General features: G+C 42.7%; 1 protein-coding gene across 1 annotated transcript in view; it reads left to right on the forward strand.

Annotated features, from left to right (window-relative positions):
- SPTLC3 (serine palmitoyltransferase long chain base subunit 3) overlaps nucleotides 1-21,629 on the forward strand; it is a 748,918-nt gene that overhangs the window by 679,760 nt on the left and 47,529 nt on the right. The window contains exon 10 of the mRNA XM_086927721.1: nucleotides 8,704-8,839. Coding sequence (XP_086783847.1) covers nucleotides 8,704-8,839 — 136 coding nt within the window. The remainder of the gene's footprint in view (nucleotides 1-8,703; nucleotides 8,840-21,629) is intronic.

The raw sequence follows: 21,629 nt of genomic DNA on the forward strand, positions 1-21,629 counted from the left end.
CTTCGGACCCATCCGAGATTTCTTCCTAAGGTAATCTCAGATTTTCACATAAACCAATCAGTGACACTACCTATGTTTTTTGCTAATCCGAGCTCTGCAGCAGAAAAAGCTCTGCACTCTTTGGATTTGAAAAGAGTTTTGAAGTTTTACCTTGATAAAACTAAAAGTATCAGAAAGTCTGATCATCTGTTTCTGAACTATGGTCCTCTGAATACGGACTTGCCTGCTTCTAAGAGGTCCATTACTAGATGGATTGTGTCATGCATTTTGTTATGTTATCAGATGGCACGAAAGCAGCTCCCGGGTAGACCGAGAGCGCACTCCTCTAGAGGAAAGGCTGCTACTATAGCAATGCTTAAAAATGTACCTGTGCATGAAATTTGTAAAGCAGCTACGTGGCGGTCGGTTCACACCTTTGCCCGCCATTACTGCCTTGATTCTGATACTCAGGCGGATGCCCAAGTTGGTCAGGCATCCCTGAGGAATTTGTTTGGGTAATACATATAGTAGTGTGCTGTCTAGAGGGTCTGGTATTCGTCCGCAGGGTATGGGATGGGCTTGCTACTCTAGTCAGTGCTTATGACTATTGATGAGTATCCCCTGGAAGAGAAGGATTAGTTACTTACCTGTAATCCTAGTTCTCTTCCAGGGGTATACTCATCAAAGTCATAAGCACACCCACCCTCCTCCCCGGTCGAATACCAGAACTGGCTATTTTACATATTACCCATGCTGTGATTACACTGTTATACGCCGTCCAAAAGAACTGACCTAACTGTCACCTGTGGTGCATGATGGGAGCCTGGAGGATCATAGAGGTCTTAAAAGCACGGCGCCAGTTTCTTTCCTATTGTTACAATGCAGCCTATCTAGGCTAAAGCTGCCTCTATGATCCTGCCGGTTTTACCTTTGAAAATAAAGGTTGTGTGTTTCAAAGACCACAAAGGCAGTGCGTTCTTCTTTGCATTTTCATATAATGTAATTTATATGTCTTTATTTAACAAATGTAAAGATTTTACAGGCATATGTCTTTATTTAACAAATGTAAAGATTTTACAGGCATTTGGGGGCAGTCTTTTGAGCCTAGTATGGTTATATTGGGCTGCATATTATCTATATATATATATATAGTTATTTTATGTGTATTAATATATGCATATTATTGGCTATTGCTCCGGGGTCCCGCACAAGGGCGGGACTATTCAGTGCTTAGGACTTAGATAAGTATACCCCTGGACGAGAACTAGGATTACAGGTAAGTAACTAATCCATCTCTACCAGTGGTAATCCCTAGGAAACAGGAAAACAAATCTGAAACCAATAAGTAATTGGTGGCCTAAGGAAAAACTATCACTCAGTACAACCAGATTCTAATGTATGCTCGGATTTCCGAGCTGATCGTTGAAGAGTTGGAATAAACTATGGAAAAGGAAATCAATTTCCCTCTAATTCAGGCACAGGTCTGACTTCTGCAAGTAGTAAGGAACACCCGTACTAATTTCCAAACTCTTTAAAATTTCTGCCCCTGCTAATGGCGCCTCACCATTTTGTGCACTAGCTCCTATCTCATTCTATCATCAGACCGGTCGCGTACTGCTTGAAAGCTTCAACTTGTAAGCAAAACTCATGTTTCCCAAATGTTTCATCCTATACTGAAGAGGTCAAAGCACTCAGATTACATCTGCTGGTGAAAAAATCCTACCCACAACATGGATAGAACAGAACCTCAATATTCTTTTTCAGTAGAACTTAGTAATCAATGCTTTAGGCTGTAGAAAACATCTAATAGACATGCTACACATCCATCCCTTTCCCAGTCACCCTCTTAACACCTGATCAACAAGCGAAACAGGACAAAAGCAAGCTTTACTAGATTCATTAAGAACAATGCTTCCAAGCCCCTCTAAACAACAAAGTATCAGTATTACCATTGAACATCTTTTCCTTTCAAAATGATGCGTCAAATGCCCGCAAAGAAGCCATCCATTGACTCGCACACTAGACATGTTATCTAATTTCAGCACTCAGCAGCCAAAAAAAGCAAAGTCTGATTGAAGGGCTCTCTCGGAATCCTCTGATTCAAAAACCTCTTCGTATTCCTAAAACAAAAATTGTGAATGGTCACTATCCACAACTAACTTGAAACAATACAAATCTATCTGTACAAAACACCAGAAAGATGATTTTTCCTTCCCACTCAAACCTTTCCCATGAACTAATTAAAATACCCCTACAGGTGTTAAACCTCACTTATCCAGATCCAACAGCAAAATGGTCCCCCAAATTTCGTCTTAGCCTCTTTCAAAATCTCAAAAATATCTACATTCAGCAGTGTAGCAAAGCTCTCACTGAAAACGCCCACAAAACAATAAAAAACAAATAAGATCTCTCTTTTTCTCTCACACACGAGTTTACAAAACCACCACCTCTGCCTCCTTAACAGCCTTCTCACCCAGTGGCTGTTGACCCACTAAGATTGGACTAATCAAATATAATAGCCCCCCTCGTACATTATATCTTACATTAGTCTTTAATAGAAAGTATAGCTACAGCTACCCTCAAAAAAAGTTTTCTTCACACACGACTAAAAAAGCCATGCTAGACCACACTACTACAAAAGAGTCCCAAAACTTTGTTACCACTACTCAAATGTGCTTCAAAAAAACAGCTGTGGAATTGCTTCGAGGAATTTAATTGATATGAAATCAGACTACTTTTCCTCAAGGCCAAAAGTATCCCAACCTTCCATCTATTCAAATTTAACAGTGGTCTTCAGTCAATAGCCCTCAGTTCTAATAGACTCCTCTTCATCTCCCAAACGTCCTGGAGTACTGAGGTTGTGTGGGCGTTTAAAACATTTCACCACTACCTCGAACCATTTCAAAAAATCTTCTTTATTACCAGTTCCAACGAGAGCGGCCCTTTTAACGCCCCCACCTCACCGAATAAAGGCCATCCTGACCATAGGTCCTAGAGACTAACCTGAATGTCATAACACTTAGCAAGATGCAATCTCGATGTTGCCACTTGACTCTTCTCTGCTCCAGGTCTTACCCTTATTCTTAACTATTTGCCTGTATCATCCCATGTCTCCTGTTCTCGTTTGTAATTGCCTTCCCTATCTTGCTCCACTTCCTCTAATTTCTGATCTGTTTTTAATTTCGTTCCTATCCTGAAGTTGTCCTCCAGTACATTTGCTTTGATTATTTTTTTTTAACACAAAGTGACAACTAATGTGCTTACAACGCTAAAAGGTTGCAACCATTCCTTGACCCAGCCATTACTTATTGTATGAGTTGACCAGCCATTTTATTGTTGTTTGTTACTTGCCTGCAATTTACGTACAAGTTAGCCATATTCCAGCAGGACCAACCCTCTTATAAGTAAGGCTGGACGGAATTTGCGTAGTTGCTTTATGCGAGGTTTTGCGAAACGGTAAAAAATCTCTGCAAACTATGCAGAATTCCGCAAGCATGCGGAATTGCTTGTTCCACTCGTTCACGATGCGTTTTTCCTGCTCGGGGACGCTGTTTGTGTGTTCGGGGGGAAATATCTTGCGAAAATTACCCATGCGGTCGCGGCAATCTTGTTTCACTCGCGATACGTGTTTCCTGTTCGTAAAAGCGGATGTCCGATGGCGCGTCCAAATAACATGTTCGCAATCGCACACTCTCGCGGGATCGCATGGCCGGACGCAAACGGATAGGAAAACTAGTCTGCGAATGCAGGGATCCGGGTAAGTCGCACCTGTGTGCGCAAACACACATTTTGAAAGCACAAACAAGGAAAAAATTCCGCTATGCCACGGAACGCGGAATTGCCGAAATTCCGCAAATTCAGCGAGCGGAGAGGAATTTACCACCATGAGATACTTATTTATTTATTTATTTTTGCAATTTATACAGCGCGAACAAATGCCCGTAGGCGTCTCGGCGCTAGATACTGTGCGTGAGGTTTCCAAAGACTGATTCGGCAGCTATTCTTGACCAAACAGCCAGGTCTTTATTTTTCTGCGAACTTGCATCAAGGACGTGCTTTCTCTGATGGCTGCTGGCAAAGAATTCCACAATCTAGGAGCAGCCACCAAGAAGCGTCTATCGCCCCAAGTGACTGTTTTAGATTGTGGTATCTGCAAGAGTTTGAGGTTATTGGATCGGAGCGATCTTATGGATGAATGGAACCTAAGGTGGGATTTCAGGAAATGCGGACCATGGTTGTGCAGTGCTTTGTAGACTATGCAAAGCGTTTTAAACTTAATCCTATTCCGGATTTTGAGCCAATGAAGGTCCCTTATGGTCTCGGAGATTGGCATAAACTTCGGGGTTCCTGACAGGAGACGGGCTGCAGCGTTTTGGATTGTCTGCATTTTGTTGGTCACTCTGGCTTGAGCTTTAATAAATAAGCCATTGCAATAGTCGAGAGAGGACAACACTTACCAGCTTACCAGTGTCTTACCTGCTGCAATTGGTAAGAATGGCATTATTTTCTTAATCAGCCTGAGTTTATGGTGGGCAGTGGCTGCTGTTTTGTTTGCATGGGCCATAAAATTCAGGTTCTCGTCAAAAGTAACTCCAAGATTTCTAACAGTAGGGACTGGTTTAGGGGGGGTTCCATACGGAGGGGGCCACCAGGTAGTAGACCAACTGGGTGAGAGGTGTCCGAAAATGACCACTTCCGTTTTTTCGGAATTTAGTTTTAAGCAGTTGGAGGCCATCCACTCTCCAATCGCCCGCATGCCTCCTTGAAAATTTGCTGCTACCTTTTCTCCATCCCCATTAATGGCCAACACAAGCTGCGTGTCATCTGCGTATGAGGTAAGGCTCATCCCATGGGCTTTGATGACAGAGGCCAGGTCCGACACATAGATATTGAATAGTGTCGGACTGAGGGATGAGCCTTGGGGTACCCCATACGGCAGTGACAGCTTGTCTGATTGGAATTGCCCCAATGTGACCACCTGCGTTCTCCCGGCTAAGAAGGAGGAGAGCACGTTTTTTGCCATGTGGCGAATGCACATCTTTCCGACACGGTCGACCAGGATCTTATGGTCGACCGTGTCGAAGGCTGCGGATAGATCAAGCAGTACCAGTATCGCTGTTCCTCCCTGGTCCCTGATCACTGTTATATCCTCTGTTGCTTTAATTAGGGCAGTCCCCGTACCATGGTACTTGCGGAAGCCAAATTGGGTGTTGTCCAATAATTGGTGCTTCTCTATGAACTCGGAGAGTTGTGCATTCATAGCCTTCTCAACTACCTTTGCTAGAAAAGGTAGGTTAGCTATGGGGCGGTAGTTTTTTAGTTGCTCTTTATCCAAGTTGGCTTTCTTCAGAAGAGGTTTAACTAGTGTATTCTTCAGAGAGTCCGTGTAAATCCCTGTTCTGAACATTGCATTACAGATTGAGGCTATGTCAGGAGCTAGGCAATCCATTACCGGACGGATGACCTTAAGAGGACAGGGGTCTAATGCTGATCCTGATTTAATGGTAGCAGTGATGTAATTAATTTTTGTTTCTCCAAGGTCTGTAAACTGGCCAGTTCGGTATCTTGAGTCCAGCTGTCAGACATGGGTGAGTTGATTACCGTTTTAACGGAGAATGCTTGGTATATATCGTTCACCTTGGTGAAAAAGAAATTGGCAGTGAGTCACAGAAGACTTGGGATTGTGGCGGAGCTAAGTCCGGCGTGTTTCCCGCTAGGATCTTGGTGATCTCGTACTGTTTTTTACTGGAGTTTTTAGCATTATCGATCTGTTCTGTGAAAAACTTTTTCTTGGTATCAACAATGAGGGCTTTATACTGCCCAAGTGCTTCCTTATAGCTAGCCTTACTTTCTGCGCAGTAGGATCTGCGCCAATGCCTTTCCCTATTTCTGCAAAGTTGTTTCTTCTTGCGTAGTTCCTCTGTGAACCACGGGGCCGATGGCGTTGTTCTATTTCTAGAAGGCTTTTTGGTTGGGGCTAAGGAGTCCGTAACAGTGCCCAGCCACTCCTGAGATTGACGTGTGGCGGTGTTAGGGTCAGTGGACAGGCAGGGCCGGGTCCTTTCGAGTAGAGCAGTTAGCTCCGTCTGATCAATGTCATTCCACATCTTGAAGGCTTCTGGTTTCCATAAGGGTTCTCGTCTAGTTCTATTAGTTTTGACTGATATTTTTATTAGAATGGCATGGTGATCAGTCCAAGGCATTGGTAAGGTATCTGTCATTTTTATGCCTTCCATATTGGAAAAGATGCCATCTAGGGTATGGCCGGCCTTGTGGGTGGGGGTGGTGACCAGTTGCCTAAGACTCAAATTGTCCATATCTGATATCAAGGTACGGGTATCATTGTCGGAGGAGTTCTCAAGATGGAAGTTCACGTCACCTATGACTGTGAATGAGTCTTCCATCGCCAGAGTTTCTAGTATTGAGCCCAAGTTGGCTAGGAAGCTGGTACGTGCGCCTGGGGCTCGATATAAGAGCATTCCTTTGAAATGGGATGACGGAGTGAGTTTAAGATCAAATTGGAGGGCTGCACAAGAGGTGGAAGGAGATATGTGATATTCTCACACTTATGTGGTCGCGAGCAATGATGGCTAGTCCCCCTCCACGCTTCCCTACTCTATCTAAGCAGTAGGCTTTATAGGCTAGGGGAGTCGCGACTGCCATATCTGGATCAGATGCCTCATCCGTCCACGTCTCTGTTAGAAAGAGACAGTCTAAGTTGTTATCCAGGATGAGGTCGGATACTTCCTGCCGGTGCTTTATCAGGGAGCGTGCATTAATAAGTGCTGCGGAAAATTCTATGGGCTTAGCAGCTATAGTAATGTTTGTTTTAACCTTTTCATTAGCTATATGTAGATTGAAATTACAATGAGGACATGTGAGTTTTTTTGGTATCCAAGAGTCTATACGGGTTGTGTTGAACACATTGGGTATTTGTCGGGCGCAGTTCCATCAAGGTGGATTTGGGGTAGTCTAATGATCCTTGTTGAAGACTTTGGTCAGGGGTTCTGGCCCTAAGCCCGGTCCCGGCACGGACGGGCACAGACTGGCTTGCCTTAGGCACGCAAACGGGGCGCCCGCTGCGCTCGCCCGCTGCGCGGTCGGAAATGACACATTTTAATGGGATTAGGGGATTCGTCTAGAGAGGGCGTGGCCGTGTTTCGCACCAGTAATGGCAGAAATGTGTTTCCTTGTTTACCTTCCCGCAGCAGCGCTAAGATACGCTGCGCAGGTGATGCAAGGGGCTGCGATGTGGGTAAGAGAATCTCTACTTTAAAAAACACAACAGATTATTCGTGGCACTCACATTTTTAAAAAGTGCGGCTATCAGCTCCCGGCTTCCGCCTCAGGAGACACAGTTTCTTAAGTGTCGCTCGTAGTCAGCGGCGCTTAAATAGTGGTGAGTTATGGGCGTGGCCTCAAAGGGGCGTGGCTGTGTTTCGCGCCAGTAATGGCGGAAATGTGTTTCCTTGTTTACCTTCCCGCAGCAGCGCTAAGATCCGCTGCGCGGGTGATGCAAGGGGCTGCGATGTGGGTAAGAGAATCTCTACTTTAAAACACACAACAGATTATTCGTGACACTCAAATTTTTAAAAAGTGCGGCTATCAGCTCCCGGCTTCCGCCTCAGGAGACACAGTTTCTTATAAGATGGCAATTGTGACGGAGTTCTGCTACGCTTAATATATTATTTACTTTTTTGTTTTTCAACTTGTGGAATGTAGTTCTCTACTACTAAGATGGGTGGAGTTTCCTGCTTAATTACTCTGGCAGTGTCATAGTTAATTTACGATTGATCCCCTGCATGAAGACGTTCAGTTTTCTAAAATCGTGAGGAACTAGCTACGTGGACTTCCCTCATCAACCTGCAAATGCTCCAAAGGCCACAGATGTGACTTGCTGATATTTCACCACATGCCAAGCACTAATTCCCTCTTGACACCGGTGTTTGCAGTGCAGTGATTGCTGCTTTTAAAAAAAATATAGTACCCTCGTACTCCACTCCTCTTCCCAACCTGCTGACAAGAACTTCCCCACCTAAACTGCAGCACTATTTAATGAGGCACTACAGTACATGCAATGAAATGTCAGTCGGCAGAAACAACGCAGCTCAAAATCCTCATAGCCTCAAATGCTGTGTCTAATCTCTCTAAAAAACAAAATGGGTTGTGCCATATATCCCATTGGAATTTGGTAAACAAACGAAATATATGTGAACGGTAATCTCAAGGGGAAACCAGTCTCGCAAGAAAAAATGTGCATGCACCGCATTCTCCAAGTGGTGCAAACCGATTTTCCCCAAAGACCTGAGTGAATCGAGCTAGGGCACCGCTGCAGTGTACTCCCTGTTATGCTTGGTTAATGTACTTCGGCGTATAATGTTCAGTCTACCCAGGGCACAAGGTATGTACATCTCTAACTGCAACTGTTTCCAAGTACCAGATGGTTATTGTATAAAGTTATATTTTTATATTTGTTTCTGAATATACATAGTATATTTATGAACATATGGCACTATTTGGATGTGATGTAGAGGTTAGGAAGACTTCTATAAAAGATTTAAAAGACTTAAATGTTATGATTTTTCTGTACATGCATTTCTTAGACATTTGTTCATGTATCCTTACAAGCATATGCTGTTTAGAACGCCCCCTTTGCTGGCACTGTAGTTTTCTAATGCAAATATTAATAAGATCTACTTTTATTGGCCATATTTTTCTTTTCAGGCATTGAAAGAGTGCGACAACTTGCAGAAAACACTAAATACTTCAGGCAGAAGCTGAATTCAATGGGCTTCATTATTTATGGCAATGAGGATTCTCCAGTTGTTCCTTTGCTTATGTACCTGCCTGGCAAAGTGGGGTAAGCGTGCAGCCTTTTTCTTGCTACATTTCCAAAGCAGCTTGTAAACATGAAGCATTTGTGTTTTGTTTCTTGGTAAGGGTAATAATTGTGTTAAATCGTTGCAATTTATAGGTGCTTCCCATATTGACTGTATTTGTGTTCAGAGAGTTTATAATGAACTCTTCCTCTCCAGGTACCACAGGGCACCGCTATTAGCTCATAGGAAGCTTATCTTCAGCAGTGGGAGGCTTCTGATCCCAGCAGAGATGGTATTTAGAATCTGTTAAGATGGTTTGTAATAATGAAAAGAATATGACTAATCGGAAAAACAAGTTTTTAAACCTTTGCCACCAGCAATGAGATGTTTTTCGTGTCCTTCGTGCACCAGAAATTACATTGCCAATGCCCTTAATTGTCTGCGACAGTATGGCCATTCAGAAATAAGTGCAGGTTTAATGTTCAAAATGAATTATGTGATTGCACTGAAAGGGTTTTTGAAAAAACTTGAATTACCAATATTCCATTGAAGAGATGCTACTGGGTTTTCATTAAACAGAAACCATTTCAATCACGGAGAGGTAAGAGGCATTTTGCAGTGTTGAATGTCAATAGTCTGCTGCATTACTATCTGCTTGTGAAGCTGAGGAGGAATCACAGTAAAGCAGAAATGTGATGTGGTAATCAGTTGGAGGGGGGTGTCGTAGCTAGCATGCAAGTGTCAGTAGGAACTGGCGTTTTCTGATGATACACCTTCCCACAGATATCTCATCTTATGAACTATCCCTTTAGGTTTCTGACTTGTCTGGGAAGCTTTTTTCCTAAACAGAAGTTCTCCATGCTACTGGGTGGTGCCAGTTACTATTTAGCCTCCAGTCGTGTTGGCACTGGAATATATTGGGCGTCAACTGGTGCGCTTGCACGAGTGCCTCTTTTGACGCACCAAATTGATGTGGGTCTGAAACGCTCTCTCGGTTTGTCGACAGGTCATATATCTCCTCCAAAACATTCAGGTTTTAAGTCTTACCAAATATGGCGAAGATGATGTCCCATCCGGGTCCACATGACAACTGCTGGGAGGGAGAACTCCCAGAAGATATTCCTACAAAAAAGTGTCATTGGAAGAAAAGTTTTCTTCTTCCCTCAGGAAACATTCCCGGGACCGTTCGTAGTCTTAATGGTAGTCCCTGATACAAAACTCTTCCTCGTCGTCGAAGATCCTGTTATTGAAAAATATGAAACTGGGGTTTTAGTGTATCAGCAGACCCCATGCAGATTGAGGTATTCCAGCTTGCTATACTGGATCTGTTCAAGATGGCTCTGGCAAACCTTGGGCCACCAGAGCTTGTTTCTGGTGATTTGGTGGCTCCAACTATGACACCTTCTGATGCTGCACTCCATGGACTCTGCACCTAAAAAGTTGTCAACATCGGAGCCGACAACAGACTACAGTGCTGCTCTGAAAGCCTTCAATATCAGATCATAGCCATGTGGTAAAGATATTCCCTTGGCAGAGCACTTATCTAGTTCTCAAATTTGCCTGAATGCTGCAGATATTTGGCTCCAACACCCTCACGATGCTCGATACAGATTATGATCATGCAGAGGATAGTTATTTGGCAGCTGATAACCTTCCCAACTGAAAATGATTCTGGCTTGTATCTAGACTTACCAAATGTGAGTGCCCTAGACAATTAACCAGAAAGGGATCTCCTACACCTCTCTGATCCTGCCTCAGAGAATTCTTCTTTATGAATGTAGTGCATAAAGCGGCGGAAACCTTGGAATTTACATTGCCCTCTGCAGATGGGAAGTCCAGCATTTTGACAGCTCGTACAACCCTCTTCCTCAGGGGTGGAGCATTTGCTTCTGTCCATGGAATAAATGGTGTTTGGGCCTGGCAGCGAACAGACATTATAGACCCTATCAAAATTATTCACACGTTTCTTTCTTCTCATCCTTCACTAGTACATCTCTGAGTCCAAAAGTCTTTCATGAAGAAGAACACTAAATGCATTTTTAATGGTGCCTCTGATTAGGTATTCAGAAAAAAGTTAAATTGTAGGCAGGAGAATCTTTGCTAATGCAAGCCCATACCCCCACACTGCTAATTCCAGCTACCTTCTGTGTCAGTATGCTCATGCCTTGTGATAATCAGTGACATTTAAATTAGTATGCTTGCTTGACCACATGAAAAAGCCATTCACTGACTGTGTCAATGACAGCTTGAATTCAGCCAAACCGATATTGAACTTTATTCACCATTGTGCAATAATTCAAATAAATCAAAGAACACACTTGTCACGCTGCTTCAGCACACTTAGATGCTTTCCTCTGGCTTCTTTTGTGATATCCAAGCCTTGGAAGCAGCTGTTCGGAGAAAAATCTGACTCCTACCTGGATAATTTTTGAAAGAGTAGAGCTACAGCCCGTGCATGGAGCCTAGCTTCCTGATCCCATCTCACTGGCTACCCCATGGTGATGCAGTCCCAGCAGAAATAGCCTACTCATCTTGTCCAGACATGCCATGGGCTACAGCACTCCTTTCTGGGCATAGGTGGATTTAAGGAATGAAACCAACCGCAGTAGAGGTAGTCCCAACCATCCTTTGATGGCTCTGCTGCCTCAACACCACTCGGACGTTGCCTTTCACATCATTATCTTCTGGTGTAACAGAGGGTCTTACATCTTTCCACAGCTATGAGGCAACTGAAGTGCATTGCTGTGCCATCCAGGTTATCCACAAGGGCTATGTCCTACCCTTCCTGTCCTTTCCTTCAGTCTGACATCCTTCCAATAGGACGTGCTGTGTCGCACACACTTCAATTTTTAGATGAGGGAGTCTTTGCCCTGTTGAACAAATGAACCATAGAGGTTGTCCCTCTAATTGAAGAGGACACATGATTCTATTCCGTTCACTTTTTTGCCCTCCAAGAACGAGGGAGCTCTGAGACCCAGTCGGCTTTCGGTAGTGGTGGCATCATAGTGCTGATCAGGAGTCCATGAAGCTCTGTACTTGGACAACTTACTTGTGAAATAGAAGTGCCTGATGCTAGTCAGGAATACCTTTAGTGGATGATGATTTACTGTTGTGACTTGTCATGGTTACTATGCATCCTCTCCAGAGTTCCAAGTCCCTGCTGCTCAGTCTGCGTGTGAGCTCATTGGATGGTTGGAATGTTAAGTGTTTGTGCTTGGAAGAGTGGATAGCTGGATTGGAAAGGGCTGAGCAGCAGGATATTGCTCCTGGTGGGGCTCTACCTGATTTACTTGTAACCTGGTCTGAACCAAATAAACCTACATATTTTGTAACCTACAAGACTACATCCTAGATTGTAATACTGGCAACAAACGTAAAAAAAAACTACGCATGAAGAACAAGAAACTATCAACAAACTTGTGGAACTGCTTAAGTAATTAAAGAATGGATAGCTGATAAGGGGATACTTACTGAGGTGCAATATGGGTTCAGGAAGGGCAGAGGAACGGTGGAACAATGTCTGAACTTGGCTCTCCTAGCAGCAGCAAAATATACGCAGGCCAAGCAAGAAAGTTTTTATATAGCATTTATGGACCTTTTGTCCGCTTTTGACTGTGTCAATCACAATAAGTTGTGGCATATAATTGAGCAAATTGGGGTGGATATCTCAATTATCTGCCTTATTAGACAAATGTATATAGTAGCCTTTGCAAGGGTGCGTCATGGTAAACAAGGAGAGTGCACCAGACCATTCACTATTGCAAATGGTGTAAGACCGGGCTGCATACTCGCACCCTTTTTGTTCTCGCTATATACGAATAGCCTAAATAACATCTGGTGCAAAAATCTATAGATACGCCGAGAGCGAACACGACCCATTTCCCATTTTTATTGTATGGAGATGATGTGGTTTTACTTGCCCGAACACCCCTTTCCTTACTAAAGAGTATTACGAACTACGCCCTTTTCATGAAGAACCTAGATTTTTATGTTAACAAAACAGTCTTTTATTATGTCTATTGGGGAAGAAGGATAACCAGTGCAAAGTATAATATTGAAGGAAGCAAAATTGAAAATGTAGAGAATTTCTCTTATCTAGGTTTGATTTTTGACACTAAGCTAGATTGGAAGACTATGGTGCCCACAAGACCTACACAGATGAGGAAAAGTATAGCTGCAATTGTTTGATTTGCTTCTAACCTGGGTAATAAACCAATACATGAGATAGAAACCAGTTTCCATAGCAAAGTATGGGGCTGCAATCTGGGGTACAACTCGAGTGGATAACTTACAAATGATAGAGGACAGTTTTGCCAAAAGATTACAGTCTGTCCCAAAGGCTTCTACAAAGTACATAATCCGTAAAGAGTTAGCATTACCATACATTACGGGTACAATCAAATTAGCCCCTTTGCTACTATGGTTGTCTATATGGAAATAGGAGGAGGGACAGCCAAACCAATTAATCCTGAGAGACGTAATGAAAATGGAGCATGCCTCAAAAGTCATTTGGCTACAATAAGGTGTGCCCTTGAATCGATGGTGTTGGGGGATCTTTATGCCCAACCTGACATTGTGATTCTTGGATAAGATTAGACTAAAGAATTTTCCTAGAGAAATGTGCACAAGATAGATGGAATAGATACAGAGAAAAGGTAACACTAATTGCTTATAATGCGACCCCACCAACTTTACATGGCCCATCTTCATACCTTACCTTTGTAGAAAATAACCATCACCGATTTATTTTGACAAGATTCCGTTTTAACTATGTGACATTAATGTTGGGCTACCCTGCAAATGTCTTTTCCCAAAATCAGTTGGACTGTTGCCCCTGTGACAAAATGTCCAAACAATCAATTGTACATTTTTTATTTTTTTGCCAATTGTTGTAAAGGAAAGAGAGATTTATTATCCCCTTTTTAAAGTAGGCTTGTCTCCGCAGCTATATCACCGCATTGTCAATTATGCAACAGCTAGAGACACCTTGTGTGTGCTTTGGAACTGCTTCCCATTTATGCGCAGCCTTAAAAACTCGCAACCTAGTTAACTGCTGATGAAATGTGTTATTTTACATAGATAAGAATTGTATGTGACATTTTATCGCTTTAGGTTTTTAAGAAAGAATATGCCTATGATGCCCTTTAGCTTAATTTATTGAATTATCATTTGCACTATGTACTTTTATGCATTTTTCTTAAATGCAAGATAGTTATTTAAACTAAGTGGATTACAAAACAAAAGAGATTGAAGCCTGTGAGGAAGGATTGTGCCTGGTAGCCCCACCAGTGTAGATTACACCAGACAGTCTACAGTCCAGAGCATTTTCACATGCCGGCATAAATTGTGCAACAGATCTAGAGTGTGGCTGCTGAGTTGAAAGAACTTTGTTGTTAACAAGATTGAAGTTCGTATGTACGAGAAGATTTCATGGTTTGCTAGTCATGCAGAGGGAAGTGAACAGGCAGCACTGTGATACAAATAATGCGGCAAGTTATGAAGTGAGCGAACCAGCAGCATGAAATTAACCTTGGTCGTGATCACTAAGGAAGGATCTCTACTGCAGAAGGAGTAGGTGGACATCAGCTATGTTGTAAAACATGTGAGTTTTACCTGTGCCCAGACGCTGGCTCGAGCTGGGAATAAATGTTGGCATCAGTGAAAATTGCCACTCAGATTTATTAGAACCAGACAAGATTACAGTGGTTCCTTGTTATGGTGGTGAGACATTGTTGACTCTGGGATTTTGTTCAGTGGTGAGTGACTTTCACATATTTAATTGAGCAAGAATTATCACACCACAACTACCTTACTTTGGGGCAGTGTAGGCCCAGGAATTCTAAGCTGAGGAGGTAGGTTACAACGTGTGGGGCACATACTAGAGTTGTTTAGCAATAACTTATTATTGGAGAGATGAGGGGCACATTTGCCCTGTGGTAGTGAGAGAATCTGAAGAGGTGGTCATAGATGTGGGGGCACCAAAAATGATTGTTGCACAGGGCACCACCAGCGCTGAAGCCGGCCCTGAGTGCTGTATTTCAAACTGTTGATGCTCTCTCTGTTTATCTCTGGACCCCTCATGGGAAACAGAAAACGTCCAGGAACCAGCACTATGATTAGAGCCTGAGATATTCTTACATATTCATGTCGGTAGGTGGGGTCATGGCTGCAGCTGCACCTGGTGGCGTTGGAGGGCTATTGTTGCTATATAAAAAAACTTTCCAAATCCGTGTGAATCTTGGAGGGATAGTACATAAAATTAGGAATCTGCAGTAAGATTATGTACATACCAGGAATATGGTTACTTCAAGTAAGTCATTTTTCCATACAGTACCTCTGCTGTTGGGATGGAGGTAAAAAGGGCAGTACCTTAGGTAGCACATCAAACCATGGCCTCTGTAGGAACTGATATCCAAACTAGTAGCCCCCATGCACTGCATCTTTTGATACATGAAGGTAACTGAACCAATAATGTGGTTGAAATATATATTGCGATAATTTTTCGTTTTTGTTGCTTGCTCTTGGTTGTGTTGGGGTTTAATTTGTACTGGTTTTTCACGGCGTTCAACACGTACACCTAATTCTTAACACCTAATATACACACAGCTGTCCCGTGGGACTCGCTGAAGGTGGGAGATCTCTTCATGATTTAGAGGAATCCAATAATTAATGGCAAAAACATTTTTTCATACAACAAATGTTTGAGTAATATTAGAGGCCAGTTGGAATATAAATCGACAACTTCTGTATTTTTTTCTGTCAGTTGTATATATTAAAAAATATTTTTGGGGAATGTGCATGCAGTCAAAGGTGAACCAAGTGCCGGAGACGCAGTGCTCAAACGTGAAACAATTAGAAGGTCTGAGCTGCAAGATGCTGCTCCTGGTGGGGCTCTACCTAATTTACTTGTAACCTGGTCTGAACCTAATAAACCTACATCTTTTGTAACCTATAAGACTACACCCTTGAATGTAACACTTACCTCCACAACTTGGGCTTTACTATCAACATCCAGAATTCCCACTTCTCGCCGATGCAAAGCAAATCTTCATAGGGGCAGAACTGGAAACGACCCACACGAAGGCCCTTTTCCTCCTAAGAGTATTGCAGCTATCCAGGAAATGATAGTGAGGTTTCTAAGACTCTGACGCTGATCCTGGTCTTGCAGGTATTTCAACTGTATGGCTTCAGGGCCTTGTGCATCGTGTTGGTGCCACATGCTAGATGACAACCCTTCAGTCTCAAACTCAGGTGTAGATCTCCTACCCTGCTCATCCAGATATGCACTGGTCTGTCATTCTTTAGCCTTCTCCTGGCATTGGCTACCACTGTCCCGCTCGGTTGAGTTGCTTATATAATTGAAAGATGGTGTGTGGGTCTTGGTCGACGATGGAGCAGCGCTTGCAAATTAATGTGCTTGTGTTGCCAGCGGTCTGTTTTGAAATGAAGGTGCTTCTTGCTTCCATCGCAGAGAGCCTTATTCCGATTTTCTCAGACTATACCATTACCATTCATTATATCAATAGGCAGGTCAGTGTGGGGTTTGTGGACCCTGTATTGGGAGGCAATTCACCTGTGGAAGTGGGCTCGGCAATGGAGATTCATCCCGGTAGCTGCTCACCTATCAGGGTTGCTGACCATGAGGGCAAATGCTCTGTTGCTTCTCCCTGAAGGACCACCAAAGGGAACTACGCCCCAAAGTTAGTCAACCTGCTCAAACTAGGGTTTCCTTTCATGGATTTCTTTACCCTGCCCCAGAACATTAAGTATCCTCAGTTATGTGCCATACACTTCCCACTGGTAATGCAGTCAGGCTCAGCTGACCTCTGGGCCTGCTGTATGCATTTTTGTTGATTCTGCTTCTGCCAAAGCACTGTGGAAGGTGCAAGAAGATAAGAGCACAGCTGATTCTGGTTACCCCAGATTGGGCTAAGAAGATGTGTACACTGATCTGTTGGCATTCTGCCGTTCCTTCCTCTTCCATGCATAGCAAAACAAGTCTTTCAGCAGAATGGTCAGGTTCTTCACCTCAGCCCTCAAACACAGTGGATGCATGTGTGGAGATTGAGCAGTGCCAGTTAGTCCTTTTGACTTTCTGGTGAATTCATAGACATCATTTTGGCAACCAGGAAGCCCACTACCAAATCAATCTGTGGAAGCCATTCGGCAAAATTCATTCAGTAGTGCAAGTCGAAAGGCATCACATCCTTTAAATCTCACCTTTCCAGTGTTTTTCAATTAGTGTTGTCCTTGGCACGCCAGGGTCTAGCAGTGGCTACAAATAAGGACTATCTGGCAGCCCTTTCTGCCTTCCAGGGGCAGCTCCTCTGCTATGGCGGAGGAGCATTTCCCCCCTCTGCCAGTAGCGTAAAAAAAGATAATAAACTAGCGTTTATTATAGTTTTATTTTGTTTACAGGAGTCTTGGGGGGTAGGGCCAGGGGGATAACGGGCACCCATGGGAAGTGGTATGCACTGTTATCAATGTGCATCACAATTTGGCTGGCCGGCCGTCTCAGACTGGCCAAACAGTTATGCGCTTGATCCTCTCTCAAACCCGGCTGCATTGATGGGTTGGAGACAGCAAAGCACGGGCTACCAGTCTCCCTGGGACAGTAAATCACTGGTGCTCAGCCAATTGTGATGCTGCTCTCATGCGTGAGAGCCTTTCAGAGTGTGGGAGTCTCTGCCTTCAGTGGAGACACAAGAGCAGCAGAAGACGGCAATGTGGCAAGCAGCAGGTAAGTTCTTCTTTTTTTAATTTTTTTAACCTTTTTTTAATTGTTGGTCGTCTTCTCACTTTCCCCACCTACCCCTTCCCTCTGACACTAGCCGCTACTGCTGCCTTCTTGTGTCTAGCTGAATAACCTTTCCTGTTTAGATCACCACCGTAGGTGCATTCTCTGTAAGGGTTGCTTTACTCCTCACACTCAATTTATCATTCCTCGTGGGATTTTAATCTTTTGACTTTCTTACTGGCATCCCCATTCCAGCAGATAAGTAGTTGCTCGGTTTTACTTCTTACCCTGTAGACAATTTTGTTGGTGACAGTAACTTCAGTGCAGAGGGTTGGATAACTTTAGCCCCTATATGCTGCTTCTTCACACCTTACCCTCCTGCGTACCCAAGGTGGTTTCCACATTTTGTAAAGCTCTTTTGGTTACCCTTACATCTTTCTTCCCTCCTCCATATTTAATAAAAGAAGAGTAATTACATATACTGTACTCTAGACAAGCAGTATCTTATGACATTGATCCCACTTGCCAGACAGAGTGAATAATCAGCTCTTTGTCGGCTTGACCAGAGCTAAGAAGGGCAAGGCAGTAATCAAATACACCATTTGCATTGGGGTCATCCTTTATATAAAGATCTGGTACACCTTGGTAAAGAGAGACCCTGCAGATGGCATTTATGTTGATGCCACTTGACCCATCACTACCTACACAACTCTCTCCAGAGGTGTCACAGTTTCAGACATCTGCTTGGCAGTTGTATGGTCATCTAAGCATACTTATGCCAAGCACTGCTACCTCCAAATATATATGAAAACACTTTACAATCCCCTAGTTCTACATTAACTTCCTTGTTATGAAATTCGGGGTGCTGTGAATACATCAGTCTCTCCTATTTAAAAGAGTTTGTTGAACAAAAATGAAGGGGAGGTCTTAGAAAAGTGAAGGAAAAGTAATCCAAGCTCCAGGAAACACTCAAAACGGTAATGGGTATTTTCTCCATTTATTCAGTCTACATCGAAGTGACAGACATCATGTAAGTTGCAGGTACACAGTTCAATGACACAACGGCATAACGAACCCTCTATATATACAAACATGAACAATTCAAAACTATATTACCCATGAGTCCCGACAACCATGTTGACTCAAAGGAAAACACAGACACACCAGAAAACATGGCGTGTGTCTCCGCTTGCCAGATTCAAGGAAAAACATAGAAAGCACATTCAGGCGAGCAACCACACGTCACACGCTCTCGTGTTTGTAACACACTTTCTCCCCTTAAAATAGATATTATTTTTTCTTAGCTGAGAACATAGTCTGCAAATTTTACAGATAATCGTTTTGTTCTATCATTTTTGGGTCATTGGCTTTAGTTAATCCCCCGCTCACACATTGATCCGAATTTCTCACATCTAAAAATACATTGCTTTCAGAAGTGTTACAACTCAGTTTTGTGTTTAAACAATGACACTCAGTTGAGGTTTCATACATTGACCCCCTCAACACGAACAGCATTCCTAAAAATTTGTATAACTTGGATAGGATTCAACCATACACTCTTGCCCTTTCCATCCGATTTGGATTTTTTTATACCCACAACATAACCAATGTTTACTTTTTACTTGCTTGCAGAACCCTTCTGCAACTCCGGTCTTGCTTCATTTTGGATTTGTAAACCTCCATTTTACGTCTAAAATCCTTGTAATCCAACTCAGTATCATCAATTGTCGTCCTACGCTTGTTTTTTAACCACCATGGCACAAATCTAGACGCTGGTTTGCGCCCCTAAGCAGTTCAAAAGGACTGACTGATGTGATAGCATTAGGAGCTGTTCTATAGGCTAGAAGCATAGACTGTAATGCAATCTTCCATTTAACACCGCTCTTTACACTGAATTGAATGGCTTCCTTAACTACCCTGTTAAAGCGTTCCATTTGACCATTGGCCTCAGGATGGAACACAGCAATTCTCGTATGTGACACACCACAATTGGTGAGATAATCTTGCAAAAATCTGCATACAAATTGTGGTCCATTGTCGTCGACCAACTCTTGTGGAATTCCTTTCCTGCAAAATTCAACTTCAACCTCAGAGGTTACATCCTTCACCATCTTGACCCCAGGCCGCTTAGGATAGTAATCAATGAGAACCAATCAACATGATTCTTGTTTGGGTAAAACAGCAAACGGTCCAATAATGTCAAAACCTAGTTTCTGCAAAGGACCATCAAGAAACTCAACAGGGTGCGGATCAGCACAAAGAGCTCTTGCAGATTTATCACTCATTGCACATTGTTGGCACAACCTTACTTGTTGTTCAACGCATGAGTCAATTCCTGGCCACCAAAAACATTCTTTAAGTCTTCTTCTTGTACTGGAAATTCCTAAATGTCCTTTGTGTGCTAAACCAGTAATAGAATTCATTAGGCTAAAAGGTGAACAAATGTATCCCCCTAACAACTATGCCATTTTCAACCGCTAGCTCCTCGCATACTTTGAAATACCCAGGCAAATCATTTTTAATTTTCCTTTATTCTGGCCACCCTTTAAATTTATATTCTACAACAGTCTTGAGTTCAATATCTTTCTCCACCTAGACTAACCATTTATCCTCTTGAACAATAGGAAAGAATTGCCAAACATTGACATCCTTGCTTGTGAATGCTACTTCACAATGTATTTTTTCATCTTTCTCAGAGCAGTGTGTGGCTAAAGGTAACTTTGACATGCAATCGACATGTGCATTATTTTTCCCATTCACATACTCCAATTGATAGCAAAACTTCTGCAATCTAGAAGCTAACCCGGCCAACCTTGCTGACATGTTGCAACCTCCACCTGGTGCCATCATGTATCTAGTGGTTTTTGGTCCGTTTTTATGACAAACTGAGTTCCTGAAATGTTCAGCTCCCCAAACACAAGCTAAAAGTTATTTTTCTATTACAGAATAGTTTTTCTCTGTATCAGGTAAAGCTCTTGATGCTTAAGCTACTATCCATTCCCTCCCATTTTCTCTTTGCATTAATACACCACCCAATCCACTATTGCTAGCATCAACCATCACAATACTTTGCTCACGAATCACAAAAGGTTTTAAACGAGGAGCATTAATTACACATTCTTTCAACATTGAAAAGGCAGTGCACATTTCTTGGGTCCACTTGCGAACTGCATTTTCTATAACAGACACCTGAATGGATCCATTTTAGAAGCCTAATTTGAGATACGTTTTGCCTAAAATTCAGTTAAACTAAGAAATGCCACTAATTGTTCATTAGAACTAGAGGTGAGGGCATTGATGATACTGTCGACATGGTTCCTCTTAGCTATAATACCTTCCCCACTAATGTTGTGCCCAGGATATTCGACTTCCAATTTTTTTAATCTGCACTTGTCAGTTTGTAAAGTCCTTTTGATGACAGTGCTGAAAGTACTTACTTCAAATTGTGATCATGATCTTCATGGTCTTTACCAAGAACTAGAATTCCATCTTGGAATGCCACAGCTCCAGATAAATCCTCCAATGTTTCCTTCATAAGTCTCTGGAAAACTGAGGCTGTGCTGGCAAGCCCAAATGGCTTGAACGTCTGATCTCAACCAGTCGGAAAACGAACACCAGGACCAAAAAGTCTCCCAAGAATTGCTTTTTTGGAACCCTTAGTTCCCACTTAGAGGCCCTCATAAAGAATATTGTCTATTATACAAGGAAAATAAGAGGATGCATAGACTCAAATGGCATAGGAAAGTCCTAGTAGAAAGGTGGAACACATGCAATAAATATGGAATCTACAAATAATTCTACCTTTCTGTCACTGCCTTGGTGAAGTTTGTGGTAAAAGGCCAAAAGGCCAATAGCCATAACTGCACACTGGTACTGGAATCCCATTACAAAGTGGAAGAACATTGTTTAGCCCTCCCAGAAGTGACTACATAAGTAGGTATCCTTGCGATATCTAGGCAATACCACTATTTTATGTTCAAGACTTGCAGCATTACAACATTTCACAATTTGAACTTCACCCTCAAGAATGAGTACAGGTGTCATAGAACTAACCGGTATTGCAAGCCCTTCTTGGGTACCAGAAAATAGGATGC

Source organism: Lissotriton vulgaris, chromosome 6, assembly GCF_964263255.1.
Source record: "Lissotriton vulgaris chromosome 6, aLisVul1.2, whole genome shotgun sequence".
NCBI classification, from domain to species: domain Eukaryota; kingdom Metazoa; phylum Chordata; class Amphibia; order Caudata; family Salamandridae; genus Lissotriton; species Lissotriton vulgaris.